The sequence below is a fragment of the Chiloscyllium punctatum genome, chromosome 18 (genome assembly GCF_047496795.1).
Source record: "Chiloscyllium punctatum isolate Juve2018m chromosome 18, sChiPun1.3, whole genome shotgun sequence".
Classification (NCBI taxonomy): domain Eukaryota; kingdom Metazoa; phylum Chordata; class Chondrichthyes; order Orectolobiformes; family Hemiscylliidae; genus Chiloscyllium; species Chiloscyllium punctatum.
The window spans coordinates 90,860,259-90,878,524 of NC_092756.1; the positions used below are offsets into that span (position 1 = coordinate 90,860,259).

The 18,266-nt window shown below is 43.5% G+C and overlaps 1 protein-coding gene across 2 annotated transcripts in view; it reads right to left on the reverse strand.

The window, feature by feature from the left end:
- Positions 1-18,266, reverse strand: part of LOC140489319 (protein kinase C and casein kinase substrate in neurons protein 3) — a 70,467-nt gene that overhangs the window by 36,268 nt on the left and 15,933 nt on the right. Inside the window, exon 2 of one of the 2 annotated variants that reach the window (XM_072588738.1) lies at positions 4,666-4,774. In XM_072588738.1, coding sequence (XP_072444839.1) covers positions 4,666-4,725 — 60 coding nt within the window. In that variant the 5' untranslated portion in view covers positions 4,726-4,774. Of the gene's footprint in view, positions 1-4,665; positions 4,778-18,266 lie in introns of both variants that reach the window. The other variant, XM_072588737.1, reaches the window with a different exon arrangement.

Sequence of the window (18,266 nt, forward strand, 5' to 3'; positions counted from 1 at the left end):
TACTGAATAATAGAGGACAAGGGTTAAAAGAAAGTACTTTTAAGCACTTCAATCCCAAGCTCCTGATCTTTGGGTAATGCCCTGAGACAGGAGACTATCCTATCTGCTCCCACATTATAAAAATGTGTATTGTCTGTCATTTAGAGTTCTTGTGATACTGTGATAATATTCCTATATCTGAGGCAGGAGACCTGGGTTCAAGTCAACCTGCTACAGGGATGTGTAAAAACATGTCTGAACAGATTGATTAGTAAAATATTTATAAATTAAATATAGGAGGGCTCTTGTGTCACAGTGATAGTGTCCCTGCCTCTCAGACATAAGGCCCAGGTTAATGTCTCATACACTTTACAAATATCCAAGAGTTTACATAGCTCAGAAATTGAATTGGGTTGAATTTATTGTCACGTGTACTGAGGCACGGTGAAAAGCTTTGTCTTGTGAGCAATACAGGCAGATCACAGAGTTAAGTAGCATAGATAAGTAAATAATAGGTAAACGGCTGCAAGAACAAAAACACAGGTACAGGCAAATGTTTAGAGTTTGAGAGTCCATTCAGTATTCTAACAACAGTAAAGTAGAAACTGTTTCGAAACCGGCTGGTGCATGTTCAGGGTTCTGGACTTTGGCTGAAACCGTCCAAACCATTCATCGAGTATCCATCTATTCTAATCTCCTTTTCCAGCACTTAGCCCATAGACTTGTCGTTACACATTCATGCCACAGTTAAAAGGTTTTTTTTTCCAGTTGAGTTGCACATACCAGAAAAGAACCCACCAGTATGAAGAATTAGTGGGCGAGGTTTAACAGGTGCAAGCTCTCTGGCAGTCAATAAGCTGTCCCCACCAAAGCATTCCAGTCTCTCAACAAATTGAGGAAGTGGGGACTATTCCCCTTGGAGAAAAGCTGACAGAGGTTTTCAAGATCATGAGCAGGGTGTATAGAGTAGATCAGGAGAAATTGTTTATTTAAATAAAAAAGAGGTAATTGATTCAACATGACTTTCAAATAAAGCAAGACTGAAATGAGAAATTCATTTTCACACAGCGAGTAGGTCGGATCTGAAATGTTCGACATAGAAATGTGATGTAGGCAGGTTCAATTAATGATTTCAAGGGAGAATTGGGCAATTATTTGGACAGAAATTACATAATGTAGGGAAAATGGCAAGAGATTGGCACAAGCCATTTAGGCAAATGGACCAATTAGCCCCTTTTGTGCCATAAGGCTTCTGTGATTCAAATAGGCTTGGAAATCCTCTAATCGACCTCTCACACAGTTGTCTCTGTAACCGCCTCCAGCTCTAAGACCTCCTCTAAATCTGCACAACTCCAACTCTGGCCTCTTGTGCACATTGCCTTCTTTCACCCACCATCGCTGATTATAGCCTTCAGCTAAGTTCTGGAATCCTTTCCCAAATCTCTCCACCTCACCATCCATCTCTGTCTGTTTACATTGTTAAATGTCACTGTGCTTTCTAGGATTGCCTTTGGCCAGGGAGGTGACATAATTGTTTGATGTGCCCACACCATGTGCAATTGACCAGTGAAGCAATGGCATTGATTTCTTGGACATGGGTGCTGACTCCGCATTCAGCCATGTAGACAATGGGGTCACTTAGCTGTCATTCACTCCTAACGCTTTTGCTTTCAGAAATGTAAGATAGTCACAAAAAGTATTTGAAAAGTTAGTATGAATGTGTGGCCCAAAACTTCATTAGTAAATTATCTGAAGATGAAACCAGAACCTTGTTGATTAAAAGGGAATTTTGAAACTGGGAGTGAACTGGATGGTGGGACTAGTATTGCCACAGTCCTGATGGGCCAAGTGTCTCCTGTCTGCACTAGAATGTTCAATGGGAGTAAATGTAATTTAGATTCGATTACAGTGTGGAAACAGGCCCTTCGGCCCAGCAAGCCCACACCGACCCTCCGGAGAGTAACCCACCCACAGACCCATTTCCCTCTGACTAACGCACCTAACACTATGGGCAATTTAGCATGGCCAATTCACCTGACCTGCACATCTTTGGACTACGAAAAATCCATCAATTACATGAATTTTGTGGTGAAAATGACAGTGAAACTGAGAATGTTCAGCATCATTACTCCATTAAAACTGACAGCAATCTCGGAGGTTCACACGTGCAGCATAACATGGAAGTCCAGAGGTTGCAGTCAGCAATTGTCCACTCTTCCTGAGCATCTGCTGTTGAAGTGCTTCCAGTCGTAATCAATGAGTAATTATCCAGATTAACAAAAACTTTGACTTTTACTGTGGTTCTCACAGTAAAGAGCCCTTGTAAAAGTAACATCTTGTTGAATAATTACAACAGCATTTTAACAGCATCCTATTATCACAATAACTACTAAACACACTCACTGATCTTGAAAAGCAACTTTTATGTTTGTGTGATATCAAATTTCTCCACTGAAAAAAATACGTTTAATAGAACATTTTAAGTCTACTTTAATTTTAGATTTAGACTTTGTCACTTGTCAACTTTGTATTAATCTAATCAAAATAATTTACAGTAAAGGATTTCATTATCCGGTACTGAAGCATCACTGATACTGCAAAGACCCAAAAAAGGTACAATAAACTTTCCGTCCTTAGTCAAGAGTGATTTAAAAAATGTATTTATGGTTGCTTGGTTTGTTCTTTTTCCTTTCTTTAGCTAACAGAGTGTGGCTGAGCTGTTTGTAAAATGCAACAAATATATCTCTGTACGCCCCAGAAAGTGGTGCAGAGGGGAGACTCAGTATAACAAACGCAGAGCAGAATTAGCTTTTCACATCACCCATCCCTTTTCCTGCTATTAGTAGTAATTTGGTTATTACTTTCCCTGCTGAACCTCAGAGAGTGCCTTTATTTTCAGTAACTATCAGCTCTCCCTTTCGGAGGCACTCAAAAGTATCATTTCATAAGTGAATGCACATCTTTTTCATTGCTGCTGCTGTAGCGACTCCCCAATAACTGGCATTTTTAAGTTAAAGGCATCGCCCATTCCCAGCATGTGATACATCACATAAATTGTACTGTTTTCAGAACAGTGAACCTAAAAAGGAAAGATATTAACAGTTTTTAACTTCCTGGGTTTGCTGTGATTTATTTGAGGTGGTTGGTTTACCTGCCTGCTGACATCACTGCTGCTGGATGCCTGGAGATCCCCTGACTCAGTGCCAAATTTATACAGACTTTGGGATGGGGGAAAGCCTTGCCACAGAGATCGCTAAATCTTTGTGGACAGCCTTTTCGGAAGTTACCAGTGACTATCCTTTGCGGTGACCGCAAAGTCCAGACCAAAGGTAAGTCAGCTACATTTTCTTGTATCATTTCTCATCTCCTGTGATTTTACAGAAAGGCAATCCATCAACTTCCACTTCATTGAATGGATTGAATCATAGAATCCCCAGAGTGTTGAAACAGATCATTCAGCCCATTGAGTCCACACCAACCATCCAAACAGCATCCCACCCAGACCCATGCCCCTACTCTATCCTTGTATCCCTTCATTTGCCATGACTAATCCACCCAACCTGCACATCCCTAGACATTGGGCAATTTAGCATGGCCACTCCATCTAAAATGCACACCTTTGGACTGCAGGAGGAAACTGGAGCACCCGGAGGAAACCCACGTATACACACACAGGGAGAACATGTAAACGAGACAGTCGCCCTAGGGTGGAATTGAACGTGGATCCCTGGTGCTATGAGGCAGCAGTGCTAACCACTGAGACACTGTGCCACCCACTATGGATTTCTCAATATACTAGAACATGTCCTGATCAGATGGTTAAAGTCTTTTCATCGTAGTTTAGTTCGGATGTGCAGTTAGTTCAAACATAGGCCCTTTTAGTGCCTTAGTTTTCCGGTGGTAACTGTAGCGAGAGAGTGATGAGGTCAGCTCACTGGACCTCTCAGAATCTGAGTTCCCCGATTGGGGCTGTTAATCTGGTCCAGTCAGGGAGCCCTGGCTAACATATAAAAAAAATGTATGAGTGTCAGAAATACTGACACTCTGTTACCTGACTTTGAATGAGGCAGTACTAAAGTAAAGGGCTGTTCACGTGTAATGGGTGACTGGAGCTGGCATACTGACCTCCACGGAGTTATTTAAATAATGTCCCTCCTCTTACTAAGCATGTTCAGGGATTTCAATCAATTTCTTGTTAATTGGTCTGGTGTGAAGAGCATGAGGAACAGAAGCAGTAGTAGGTCATTCACTCCCTCAAACTGCTAAACTGTACCATGCAATATGATCACGCTAATATGAGGGTGCCTTTACTCCATTTTCCTGCCTGGCCCTCAAAAGCTTTGACTCCCTTGTCAAACAAAAATAATCTAGCTCTCAGTGAGCACAATAACCAACTGAACAGACATCATTCACTTACATTCAGGAATCCAAGTCTTTATTGCTGGTCCTTGATTGAGGAAGACTGGGACTATTTATAATTTCTTGACTACATCACAGACTGTGTGTGTGTGTGTGTGTGTGTGTGTGTGGCTTAAGTCTTCTCCACATTTAGATTTTCTGGAGAATTTTCTTCTTTAAAAAAAAAAGTCTCAGCAAAACGATAAATATAAATCATCCCCCAGAGCTACATATTGGAGCAGTGTTATGTATGAAACGCAAGATAACCCCAGATCATATGGAACTCACCATCCAGAAACTGTTGCTGGTTGCTTCTGGCCCTGGGGCATCGCTGTATTTCAGTGACATGGCAGCGCAGTCCTGTGGCTTCTCTCCCTCTCTTTCTCACATCAACTTTCTTCTATGAGTCAGGAGAAAAAGGGTTTACTGTTTGAGAAATATTTGTAACTTCCACTTTCCATTTCCAGTGTCAGTTTTACAAGATGGGAACTTGTAACTGGACAGAACCAAACTGCATTTGTGACTATGAAATATATATTTTTAGGAATAAAGTATATTTTTGAAATTTTTTTTTAAAATTAGAAATGGTCAACAAATGCTGCCCTTGCCAGAGACAAGCAGAAAGGCTTTTTAAAAATGGATTGCAGTCATTCACAAAAACAGTTCACTATCGCTGTCTTAAGGGACAGCTAGAGATGGGCAGCAAATACAGGACATTGCCATCAATGCACAAGTCCAAAGAAAGAAACATAAATTCCATCCACAGCCCTATGAGGTGTGGCCGTTAGATTAGATTCTCTTGGCATCGACATCCTGAACTAAATATATGTCTTTGTAATATAATACGGGTGTGATTCAGAACAGGCTCCCCATTTACTATCCAATGCTCAATATCCTAAAGTAAAAGTAAATACTGCTGCAATTGTCTTCTGGATTCATTTCAAAGGGTATTCACAATGTGCAGTAATTCACCCCTGGGTTTTCTTTAAACGAGTACAATCCAGGGACTGCAATACACTGTCTGGCAGATTAGAAGGGAAAATAATCTTCAAAAAGCACTTTATCACATCCTCAGGATGTCCTGATAGAAAAACTGATTCAACTGTCAGGAAGGTTGGAAACTAAAGGAAACAGATTTAAAACAATGGGTGAAAGAATAAAAAGGACAGAGTGGGAGAATCCTTTTTTTAAAAATATAATTAAATAAATCAGATTATCATCATCTGGAAGGCACACTGAAGCCCAAGCAGGCGTAATTTTCCAAAGGAAATTGCATGAATATTTAGAAAGGACACAGATGAAGGTTATGGGGAATAACAGGATGGGGAGAGGGGTGGGCCACTAACTGGGAAGAGGGTAACATTACAAGACAGTTGAAGAACTGAAAACATCTCGAACAATTTGCAAGTATTAATCAGCAGAGACTCCAGTTGAGTGGGGAATCCAATAATTTAACAATATTTATTATTGACATGATCATTGTTTTATTGACCATGCAAGGAAATATTTTCTAATCATCATGAGTTTTTTTTTTAAAAATAAGCTCAGTCCATTTTCCACTTTGCAAGAGAAGTGGCTGGGCTTAACTGTAACGGAAGGCAAGCTATAACAATGCCTTACTCCACAACAGAATTGTTTTCTCTTGCATGGGATGTGAGGATGACTGGCAAGGCCAAGTATTTGTTGCCTATTCTTCTTTGCCCTTGAGAAGAAGGCAGTGTTTGTAAATTGAGCTGTTGTTAAGTGTCGAACTCTCCCCCTCAAGTTTGAAGGGTGTGGATTCAAACACCAAAGTCACACCTCACCTTGATCTGTAGCTGCTTTTTAGGATTAAGGGTAGGACTTAACCCCGTCCCGGTTTGCTGGTCAACATTCATTGCCTCAACCAACACCACCAAAAAGTAGATTGTCTGGGTCATTACATTTGCTGCTTATGGGATCTTGTTGTGCTCACAAATGTATGCCTACACAATGAGCTTCAGAACAAACTCACCTGACCTCAAAGCACTTTGGGATGCCCTAAGGATGTGAAAGGTGCATGTCCTTTCTCTTCTTTGACTGTTGACCCTGTTCATTAAGGAGTTTTGAGCAGCTCAAACTGGCAGAGTTAACAGCTCTGACTCACTGTTGAATTTTGGTGGATAAGTTACTGCAAGCCATTCATTTTGACCGAAGAGCAATACCACTCTCTAATCCATCTGCTGTGAAACACCAATCCCCTGTTATCTTTTCTTGTGTTCTGAGAAACATAATATGGTTAGGGAGTTGCCCTTGAAGTTTAGTCAAGTTTCTCATTAAATAGTTTACGTACTCATTATGCACTCAATGTACTCATTTATCCACACACACCCAACTCACTGGTTGTGGTATCACTGCTGTTGAAGGCTGGACATACCAGATAGGAATGTTGGTGGGGGGGGGGGGGGGGGTTGGGATACAAGAGGAAAGAAGTCTTTTGCTGCAAAATGTACAGGGCTTTGACGAGATCACAACTATACTCTGTACAGTCTTGGTGTCCAAACTAAAAAAAGGCTATACTTCACTCAGAGGTTCACTAGTCTGTCATCCCAGGAATCAAGTTTGTCTTTCAAGGAGAAATTGAGTTGACTAGACCGAAACCCATTGGAGTATGGAAAAATGAGACATGATCTCTGTGAAACGTGGAAGTTTCTTCAAGGATTACACAAGGTAGCTAGTGAGAGGCGGTTTCCTGAACAGAACAGTCTAGAACTCGGGGATAGTCTTGCGATGGTGGGTCGGCTGTTTAGAACTGAGACAAGGTGAAATTTCCTCACTCAGAAGTTGAGAGTCTGGAATTCTCTAATGTGATGATGAATACATCACTCTGGCTTGTTCTTCTGATATACTTCAGCATTTTTCTTGAAATGATAGATGATAAAGTTTGCCTCAGTTTAGTTATTGGCCACAATAAATGTTGGTTCTTCGTTAACTGATCCTTGAAATTGAAATACCACAGAAGGCCAAGTGGACTTGACAGGGCAGATACAGAAAGGTTGTTTCTCCTTGTAGGAGAATAAGGGGTCGCACATTTACGACAGAGTTGAGGAGGAATTTCTTCTCTCAGAGGGTTGGGAATTCTTCAGCACAGAGGGCTGTCAAGGCTGGCTCATTAAATATATTCAAGGCTGAGATAGGCATTTTCTTAAATCAGTAAGGGAACCCAGAGTTATGGGTAAGGGGTAGGAAAGTAAAGTTGAGGATTATTAGATCAGTCACAATCTCACTGAACAGTGAGCCAGACTCAATCAGCTGAATTGCCTTCTTCTGCTCCTACGTGTTTTGTAGGCTGTCTATCCTCAGTCAATGAGCCTGTTCAATATTGAAACCAATGGTGTTCTGGACTTTAAGGGAATTGAAGGAGAGGTGGAAATGTGGAGTTGAATTCAAAAGTCAGTCATGACCCTACTGAATAGTGGAGCAGGTTCAGAGGATTGTATGATTTACTCCTGCTCCTATTTATTACACTTTTTGATGATCTCAATTAGGATGGTAGATGGGCTAAGGTATGAAGATGGCAAATCTTAATGCAGACAGCTGTGAGATAGTCACCAATAGATGTGACCTCGAGGCGCTAATTGTTCAGAGAGGCATTGGAAGGAACAGGGAGAAAAGGATAGTTCAAATGATCAAGCAGAAGGTCAAAGGTTAGTAGACAATGAATCATACACTTTCTCAGCCCGCTGTCTTCCAATGCAGCGAATGTGGAAGGGACTACCCTGCCAGAGTTGTACACTACAGCATAAAACAACATCTCACAAGGTGGAAAGTTGCCAATGGAAGAATGAAGATGGGCCAACATCATTGGAAGCTTTCACGAGTGAAGGAGGGACCAATCTACCAGGCTTCCCATTCCATGTTAACCATTCATTACCCTCTGCTGCAATATTGTCCCTGTGAGACTATCAGATAAGGACAAGGTCAGGGTGAGGCCGTGATGATCTCCATTGTTCTATTGGCCACTGGCACTCACTGCATTAACTGACCTGAGGAGAAGGAATCGATAACAAAGGTGGCACACTTTCAAGGTGAAAGGCAGGTGGTTTAGAGGGTATTTGAGGAAATCCTCTCACCCCAAAAGGTGGTGGGAATATAGAATGCACTGCCTGGGAGAGTAATTGAAGGGGAAACCTCATAACCTTTAAAAAGAACTTGGGATAAGCACTTGAAATATCATTATAGTTTGCAGGTGCAGGAAAGTGGGACTGGTATAGACTTAGTGCAGTTTTGGTAGTTCAAACCCGATGGACTGAAGGGTATCTTTTATATGGTACAGTATTATCAACTATCTATTCTGGAGTATCACAGACATAGAGGTGACATGATGGAGTTTTATGAAAGTAATGAAAGGGCTGGATAACATTCTGTTGACAAATTATTCTGGTTTGACAGATTGACGGACATGAGTTTAGATTATGTAAGAGTAAGAATGGCCTGTCTTACCTTAGAGAACAGTGAACTATTGCTGACTAGCGTGATGGATACTGGGTTTCTGTAATTAACTCCCAACTGGGACAGAGGTCAGAGGGTAAGCAGGGGAGGCTTAATGGGCTCACTGACCTTTCCAAGTCTCTTACTTGGGCGTGTTGGTTGAGAAAGCAGAGGACTGCAGCTGAATGTGGAAAAATATCATCAACCAGCACACTGTGGTGCGTAGGTTGAGGTTGGGGGTGGGGGTGGGGGTGGGGAAGCTAGATCGAGGGCAGAAAATGGAGGATGAGCATTTCTTGGGTGGAGGATTACAGAGTTAATAGGTGACCAGAAATTTGATGCCCCACCCTGTAACTTCATTTGAGACGACCTTAGGCTGACACCCTTTACAAGCTAATCAACACACCACACAGGAATGCAGGGCAGTATTTAACTTATTTTGGAATGTCACATTGATATACCATCCCTTGCTCCACTTCAGGCCGATGTTGCCAGCTTTGCATGTTTAGCAAATTTCCATAAATAGCTGGGATCTCTTGCCTTTCATTAACGATGTTGAGGGGACAAACTATTTGTTACCAGCTGCAAGACAACACCCACCAAACCAGCAAACATGGTTTCTGCACTGCCTTCTCACATCTCAATATAAAAGTCAATAGGAATGCGACTCACAAATCCTTTTGGATCTAGATACTTAATGACTGCATGTGTTGTGGCATGACTCTGTTTATGACCACCACTGAATGTGTTCTTATGGCGACTGGGCAGTTGCTGTGGCTATCCCAACTTGTATCCCAGCTCCCACCTAGAATCCCCAACTGTTCTACAATTGAGAAGCTATCAATCATACTTGGAAGAACCACCGATTTTTATTGGGTAAGGATTATTGAACCAAGCTAAATAGATGGGGATAACAAATAGATCGGTACTAATTTAATTGATTCACAAAAAGCCTCAAGAGGCTGAATGGCCTCTTCCTGATGGTCTAAGTGGCCAACTGTGCCACTCAGTGATGTACCAAAGTCCACACAATAGGATAACCCACATGCCAAGTAAGCCAATCTCATTTCGGTGTTGCTTGGAAGGACATGGCCAACTTTGACCTATCTGAGTGGAGTCAAAGGGAGTATGCCAGGAGTCTTGCCTCATTATCACCTCTTGCAGGAATATACAATTTGTATGGTGAAGTGGGATCAGTCTCAGATGCAATGTCCATTCCCTATCTGCACTCCCTGTAATGTGAAGAATGGAGATAACAGTACACCACTATATATAAAAGAAACCATATTTTATACTCGTAGTCATATCCCATAATGAGCAACTGGTTTTACAAGATTTTTAAAAATATTTTCATTGAATGAAAATTAGGTCAGCAGTCATGACTCATTCCTAATTGCCCACAAGAAGGTGGTGATGATCTACCTTACTCATCCACTGCAGTCCATGGCTGAAGGTATACCTCCAGTGCTGTTAGGGAATGAGTTCCAGGATTCTGACCCAATGATAGTGAAGGAATGGCAATACTGTATATTGCCAAGTCAGGATGGGGAATGGCTTGGAGTGTAACTTGCTCGAAGCCATTCCCCATCTTGACTCGGCCATACATAGAACATAGAACGTTACAGTGCAGTACAGTCCCTTCAGCCCTGGATGTTGCAACTACCTGTGATGCCCATCTAAGCTACACCATTCCATTACGATCCATATGTACGTCCAATACCCTTAACGCTGGCGAGTCTACTACTGTTGAAGCAGGCCGTTCCGCACTTCTACTACTCTGAATGAAGAAACTACCCCTAATATCTGTCCTAAATCTATCATCCCCACAATTTAAAGCTATGCCCCCTCATGTTAGCCTTCACGATCCAAGGAAAAAGGCTCTCACTATCCATCCTATCTCACCCTCTGATTATCTTATACATCTCAATTAAGTCATCTCTCAACCTTCTTCTCTCCAATGAAAACAGCCTTAGTTCCCGCAGCATTTCCTCGCAAGATTTCCTTCCATACCAGGCAACATCTTAGTAAATCTCCTCTGAACCCTTTCCAAAGCTTCCACATCCTTCCTATAATGTACAGTTCTGGTCACCACGCAATATTCCAGGTGCGGCCTTACCAGTGTCTTGTACAGCTGAAGCATGATCTCATGGCTCCGAAACTCAACTCCCCCCACCAATAAATGCCAACACACTAAATGCCTTCTTAACAACTCTTATCAACCTGGGTGGCAACTCTCAGGGATTGATGCATCTGGACTCAGATCTCTCTATTCATCTACACTGCCAAGAATTTTACCATTAGCCCAGTACTCTGCATTCCTATTACTTCTTCCGAAGTGAACTACCTCACACTTTTCCACATTAAACTCTATTTGCCACTTCTCAGCCCAGCTCTGCGTCTTATCTATGTCCCTCTGTAACCCACAACGTCCTTCAGCACTATCCACAACTCTTGCAGATGACACTAAGGTAGGCAATGTACTATCTCATCCTTCTGTGCCCACGTCTGGATCATGTATAAAAATGACAAACAGCAGTGGCCCCAAAACAGATCCTTAAGACACACCACTGGTGACTGAGATCCAGGATGAATATTTCCCATCAACCACCACCCGGTGTCTTCTTTCAGTTAGCCAATTTCTGATCCAAACCACTAAATCACCTTCAATCCTGAAACCCCATATTTTGTGCAATAGCCTACCATGTGGAACCTTATCAAATACCTTACTGAAGTCCATATACACCACATCAACCGCTTTACCTTCATCCACCTGTTTTGTATCCTTCTCGAAGAACTCAATAAAAGGTTAGTGAGGCATGACCTACCCTTCACAAAACCATGTTGACTATCCCTAATCAAATTATTCCTTTCCAGATTATTATAAATCCCATCTCCTATAACACCTTACCCACAACCGAAGTAAGGCTCACTGGCCTATAATTACCAGGGTTGTCCTGACTCCCCTTCTTAAACAAGGGAACAATATTTACTATCCTCCAGTCATCTGGCACTACTCCTGTCAATACTGACAACATAAAGATCGAAGCCAAAGGCTCTGCAATCTCCTTCCTGGCTTCCCAGAGAATCTGAGGATAAATCCCATCCAGTCCAGGGGTCTTATCTACTTTCAGAGCTTCCAAAATTGCTAAAACCTCCTCCTTGTCAATCACAATCCCATCTAATCTTGGAGCCTGTATCTCCATATTCTTACTCCAATGTGAATACTGATGAAAAGTATTCATTAAGTGCTTCCCCTATGTCCTCAGATTCTACACACAACTTCCCACTACTGTCTTTGATTGGCCCTAATCTTACTCTAGTCATTCTTTTATTCCTGATATACCAATAGAAGGCCTTGGGGTTTTCCTTGGTCCTATCCGCCAACAAATTCTCATGTCCCTTCCTGGCACTTCTTAGCTCTCTCTTTAGATCTTGTTTGGCTCACTTATAACTGTCAAGCCCCCGACTGAGCCTTCATGCCTCATCCTCACATAAGCCTTCTTCTTCCTCTTGACAAGAGCTTCAACTTATTTCGTAAACCATGGCTCCCTGTCGACAACTACCTCCCTGCCTGTTAGGTATATACTTATCAAGGACCCACAGTATCTATTCCTTGAATGAGCTCTTCACATTTCAATGGTGTCCATCCCCTGCAGTTTCTTTCCCCATCCTATATCTTGCCTAATCGTATCATAATTGCCTTTCCTCCAGTTTTACCTTTTTCTCTGCAGTATATACCTATCCCTACCCATTGCTATTGTAAACATAACCAAATTGTGATCACTATCGCCAAAGTGCTCACCTACCTCCAAATCTAACAGCTGGCCAGGTTTATTCCCCAGTACCAAATCAAATATGGCATCGCCCCTTGTTGGCCTGTCTACATACTGTGTCAGAGAACCCCCAATGAACACATTGAACAAAAACTGACCCATCTAATCTACTTGAACTATAATATTCCCAGTCAATATTGGGGAAGTTAAAGTCCCCCATAATCTCACTCCTATTGCGAATCATCTTTGCTATCCTTTCTTCTACATCCCTGGAACAATTCGGAGGCCTATAGAAAACTCCCAACAGGGTGACCTCTCCTTTCCTGTTTCTAACTTCAGCCCAAACTAACTCCGTGGATGAGTCCTCAAATGTTCACTTAGCTACTGTAATATTACCCTTGATTAACAATACCACAGCCCTCCCCCCTTTTACCATCATCTCTGTTCTTACTGAAACATCTAAGTCCTGGAATCTGCAACAACCATTCCTGTCCCTCCTCTAGCCGTGTCTCTGAAATGGCCACAACATCAAAATCCCAGGTACCATCCCATGCTGCAAGTTCACCCACCTTATTCCAGATGCTCCTGGCATTGAAGTACACACATTTCAAACCAACATCCTGATTACCGGTCCCCTCTTGTGACCTTGTAAACCTAACCATAACTTCATTACCTTCAACCTCCTCTACACTGGAATTACAATTCAGGTTCCCATCCCCCTGATGCATTAGTTTAACCCCCCCCCCCCCCCACCACCACCAAAGAGCATTAGCAAATGCTCCCCCCAGGATATTGGTACCCCTCTGGTTCAGGTCAAGACCATCCTGTTTGTAGAGGTCCCACCTTCCCCCAGAAAGAGCTCCAATTATCTAAGAATCCAAAACCTCCCTCATGAACCATCACTTCAGCCACATGTTCAGCTCATCTCTCTCCCTGTTCCTCGCTTCGCTAGCACATGGCACAAGCTTCCAACCTAACTCCCTGAGTTTCTCCCTTAGATACATTGGGTCAATGATATTGGAGGAATGCCAAAATTTTGGAACTCATTTCCTAACAGCATTGGAGGTATACTTTCAGCCATGGAGTGACTTGGAGGGGAACTTGCAGATGGGAGTGTTCTCGTGCGTTTGCTACCCTTGCCTATCGAGGTGGTATTCTTTGTGGCCATACAAGGTGTTGCCAGAGGAGGACTGGTGAGTTTTGGTACATAGTGGTGGAGGGTGTAAATGTTCAAGGTAGTAGTTGAGATGCTAATGGAGTGGGATTCTTTATCATGGATGGGATTGAACTTCTGGAGTGTTGTTGGAGCTGCACTTTTTCAGGCGACTGGGGAGTATTCTATCACACTCCTGACTTGTGCCTTATAGCAAGTAGAGTGGCTTTGGGGAAAAAAAAATCAGTGGTAGCTGTTGGGTTGGGGGGGGGGGGGGGGTGGGGGGAGAGGGATGGGAAGGGAAGGGAAGGGAAGGGGTGTGGGGTCACTTGCTGCAGAGTTCTAGCCTTTGATCTGTTCTCATCGCCACTGTATTTGTGGTAAGGATAGATATGAATCTGGTAAAAAAGGTAACTCCCAGGATCTTTATGATGGGGGATTCCATGATGGCAACGCTATTGAATGTCAAATGGCAACAGTTGGTTTTTCGCTTGTGTCAAGATAGTAAAGATAGTATTTGTTTCCTTCAGGAGCATGGAGAGAGTCATGTAATTATTTGGAATGCATTCTGTGGAGATGGTTCATATCCCTAATGCAAAATGCTCACCAGTAATTTTGCACATCAATTCAATCAGAGCAGGAATAGGCCAATCAGTCCTTCAGGTCAGGCAGCATCCAAGGAGCAGGAGAATCGACGTTTCGGGCATGGGCCCTTCTTCTGGAATGAGGTGGAAGGAGGTCAAGGTGAGGGTGATAGGCCAGAGTGGGGGTGGGCACGGAGAGGTCAGGAAGGCGGTGCTGAGTTTGAGGGATTTGACTGAGACAAGGTGGGGGGAGGGGAAAAGGAGGAAACTGGAGAAATCGGAGTTCATCCCTTGTGGTTGGAGGGTTCCTAGGCAGAAGATGAGGCGCTCTTCCTCCAACCGTCGTGTTGCTATGGTCTGGCGATGGAGGAGTCCAAGGATCTGCATATCCTTGGTGGAGTTGAAGTGTTGAGCCACGGGGTGGTTGGGTTGGTTGGTCCGGGTGTCCCAGAGGTGTTCTCTGAAATGTTCCGCAAGTAGGCGGCCTGTCTCCCCAATATAGAGGGGACCACATCGGGTGCAGCGGATGCAATAGATGATGTGTGTGGAGGTGCAGGTGAATTTGTGGCGGATATGGAACGATCCCTTGGGGCCTTGGAGGGAAGTAAGGAGGCGGGGGGGGGGAAGGGGGAGGTGGAGGAGTGGGTGCAAGTTTTGCATTTCTTGCGGTTGCAGGGGAAGGTGCTGGGAGTGGAGGTTGGGTTGGTGGGGGTGGGGGGTGGGGGGGGGGGGGGGGGGGTCCTGACGAGGGAGTCATGGAGGGAATGGTCTTTTCGGAACACTGATAGGGGAGGGAAGGGAAATATATTCCTGGTGGTGGGGTCCGTTTGGAGGTGGCGAAAATGACGGCGGATGATACGTTGTATATGGAGGCTGGTGGGGTGGTAGGTCAGGACCAGTGGGGTTCTGTCCTGGTGGCTCAATACTTCAACTCCCCCTCCCACTCCACCAAGGACATGCAGGTCCTTGGACTCCTCTATTGCCAGACCATAGCAACACGACGGTTGGAGGAAGAACGCCTCATCTTCCGCCTAGGAACCCTCCACCCATAAGGGATGAACTCAGATTTCTCCAGTTTCCTCATTTTCCCCTCCCACCCACCTTGTCTCAGTTAAATCCCTCAAACTCAGCACCGCCCTCCTAACCCGCAATCTTCTTCCTGACCTCTCTGCGCCCACCCCCACTCCGGCCTATCACCCTCACCTTGACCTCCTTCCACCTATCGCATTTCCAATGCCCCTCCCCCAAGTCCCTCCTCCCTACCTTTTATCTTAGCCTGCTGGACACACTTTCCTCATTCCTGAAGAAGGGCTGATGCCCGAAACGTCGATTCTCCTACTTCTTGGATGCTGCCTGACCTGCTGCGCTTTTCCAGCAACACATTTTCAGCTCTGATCTCCAGCATCTGCAGTCCTCACTTTTCCCAATCAGTCCTTCGAGCCTGCTCCACCATTCAGTGGGATCATGGCTGATTATTCAACCCCAGTTTCCCTTCTCTCCCCATATCCAGCGATTCCTTTAACCTTAAGAACTATAATCTAACTCCTTCTCGAAAACATTCGACATTTGGGATTCAACTGCTTTCTGCGACAGAGGATTCCATAGGCTCAAATCTCTCTTCACCTCTGTCCGAAACAGCCTACACGCTGTATCCTCAGGCTGGACTCCCCAGTCATTGGAAAAATTAAGTGTACTCTTCAACTGAAATAGGATTGTGGGCTGATGGTGGATTGGGTGAGGGGGGGGGGGGGGGGTTTATTGGACCAGAACAGACCAAAACAGAAAGGTGCAGCAAGAATGGAGGTTGCATGGTTCATTATGCCCATTCCAGCTCTTTGAAAGAGCTATCACATCAGTTATACTGCCCTACTCCTTCCCATGGTGCTGAGGAATTTTTCCTAATTTATTATCTTCAATGTATTAAAAAGCTCACATGTGTGAACAGTCCCTGCCAGCTGTTTCCAATGTAAAATTATTGTGTTACAGTGGAAACTATGTCAACCAGTCATGGTGTGATTACATCCTCCCATCCCATTGGAGGTGCTGCTATGAGTGGGCTTGTGTATTTGCATCCTGAAATTTTCACTGACGCCAGATAGATCAGATAATAAATTTTTTTGAAAAATCCAATTCTAAATTAGAGTCACGTTGGATTTGAAACATTAACTGTTTCTCTTTCCACAGATGCTGCCAGATGTGTGGAGTTTCTCCAGCACTTCCTATTTTCATTTCAGATTGTCAGCATCCACAGTACGTTGACTTTGTTTTGTTGAGATAAACCATTGTGCCGGCAAATGCCAAATTATGACGAGAGAAATAAAAGTGATCATAATTCATAACAAACAGACAAACAATCATTATTGTTTGCTAAAAGCTTTGCACAATTACAAATGTTTCAGCATAAAGTGGTTATAACATGTTGCAAAATACAGCCCTCCATAAGTTACAAATTACAAATGAAATATCAACTGCACTCTGCATTAAAGTCCATAAATCACACATTGAGATTTTGATGAATTCAATCACTTGCATACAGTTTCCATTGGAAGCAAAGGCTTGCATTTATATAGAGCCCGTGATGTGAAACAGCTCATGTTTGAGGGAGAGAGAGTGTTAATAACCAGGAGTCGTCATAAGGAACACTCTCCATTTAGGTAATTAAATAGAAGGTCACATCCAACCTCTAATAAACAGCTCCCTCCACCCTCACCAAGTCAGTTGATGATGGTTTGACTGGAGGTGACCGATCTTACAGTGGGAGTCTTAAACCAAAATGACTTATTTTTCATAAGCACAATAGTCACTTCTTACTGATTCAGGGGTTGGCACATTTTTGTCTGGAAACTGTTGGCCCATTAGACCAGGTATTGCCCAAATAAAGGCTGAATCACTGACTGAGGAAGAGCCTTCGCTGCAATAAAACATCTGAGCAGCCAGCAGGCTTTGGCTCCTGATTAGATTCCAACGTGCAGATCCCAAATATGCAACCGAGTGTCCTGAGCCAAGGAGATGTTAATACAAAGCAGCAGCTGCTCCATTTTACCCCACCCTGTGACATTGCGTGCTAGGCAACGGGAGAATCTAGCTGGAACCAGCACCAGCTGGGTGGCATCTATCAACTTATATCAGGAATGCCCGAGCATATCAACCCCTGTTATCAGGAAAATGTTCCCGGTAATACTAACATAGCCTTCTAAATTTATCCCACTGAGCAGAGAGGGTGATATGTCATGGACTGCCTTGTAAATACTGTAACTATGTTTTCCGAAAAGGACTGACAGTTGCCAGGCCACAGTTGAGAGTGCTGACACTGGCAGCTCACCAAATAAATCAATTTCTCAGGAGCTCCGAAACAGAGGGGGACCGGAGTCTTTTTCGTCTTAAAACTGGTGTGTCAGACATTGATGGATCAGAGGCATTCACAGGATTTGAACTGCCCATGATTTTGGTTTTGAACAAGTGGGGCGTTGACAGCAGCTAGCACCTTAAGATAACAGCTTCTTCCCACCAGCCCCAGATACGTCGGCCCTGGCATTGAGGAAGGCAATCTAACCCTGGCCCAGTGTCCAATTCTAGCACCACCAAACCCTATTCAGTAACTCACCATAGTGGCTGCACGTCCTGTGCAGTGCCCAAAAACACCACGGCTGACAGCTTTTCTTTTAATGCGTTCTTTTCATGGGATAGGGGCCAGTGTGTTTAATTGCCCTTGTATGGCGAGGTTTGCCAGACCATTTAGTAGGGTGGTTAAGAGTCAACCACATTGTAGTGGGTCTGGATTCACATGTAGGCCTGACTGGGTAACGATACAAGTTTCCTTCCCTATAGGATATTAGTGAACCAGATGGGTTTTTACAATGATAATATTATGGTCACTACTACTTTTTACTTTATTTGTTTCACCTAAATTCCACAGGCAGTTCAAACCAG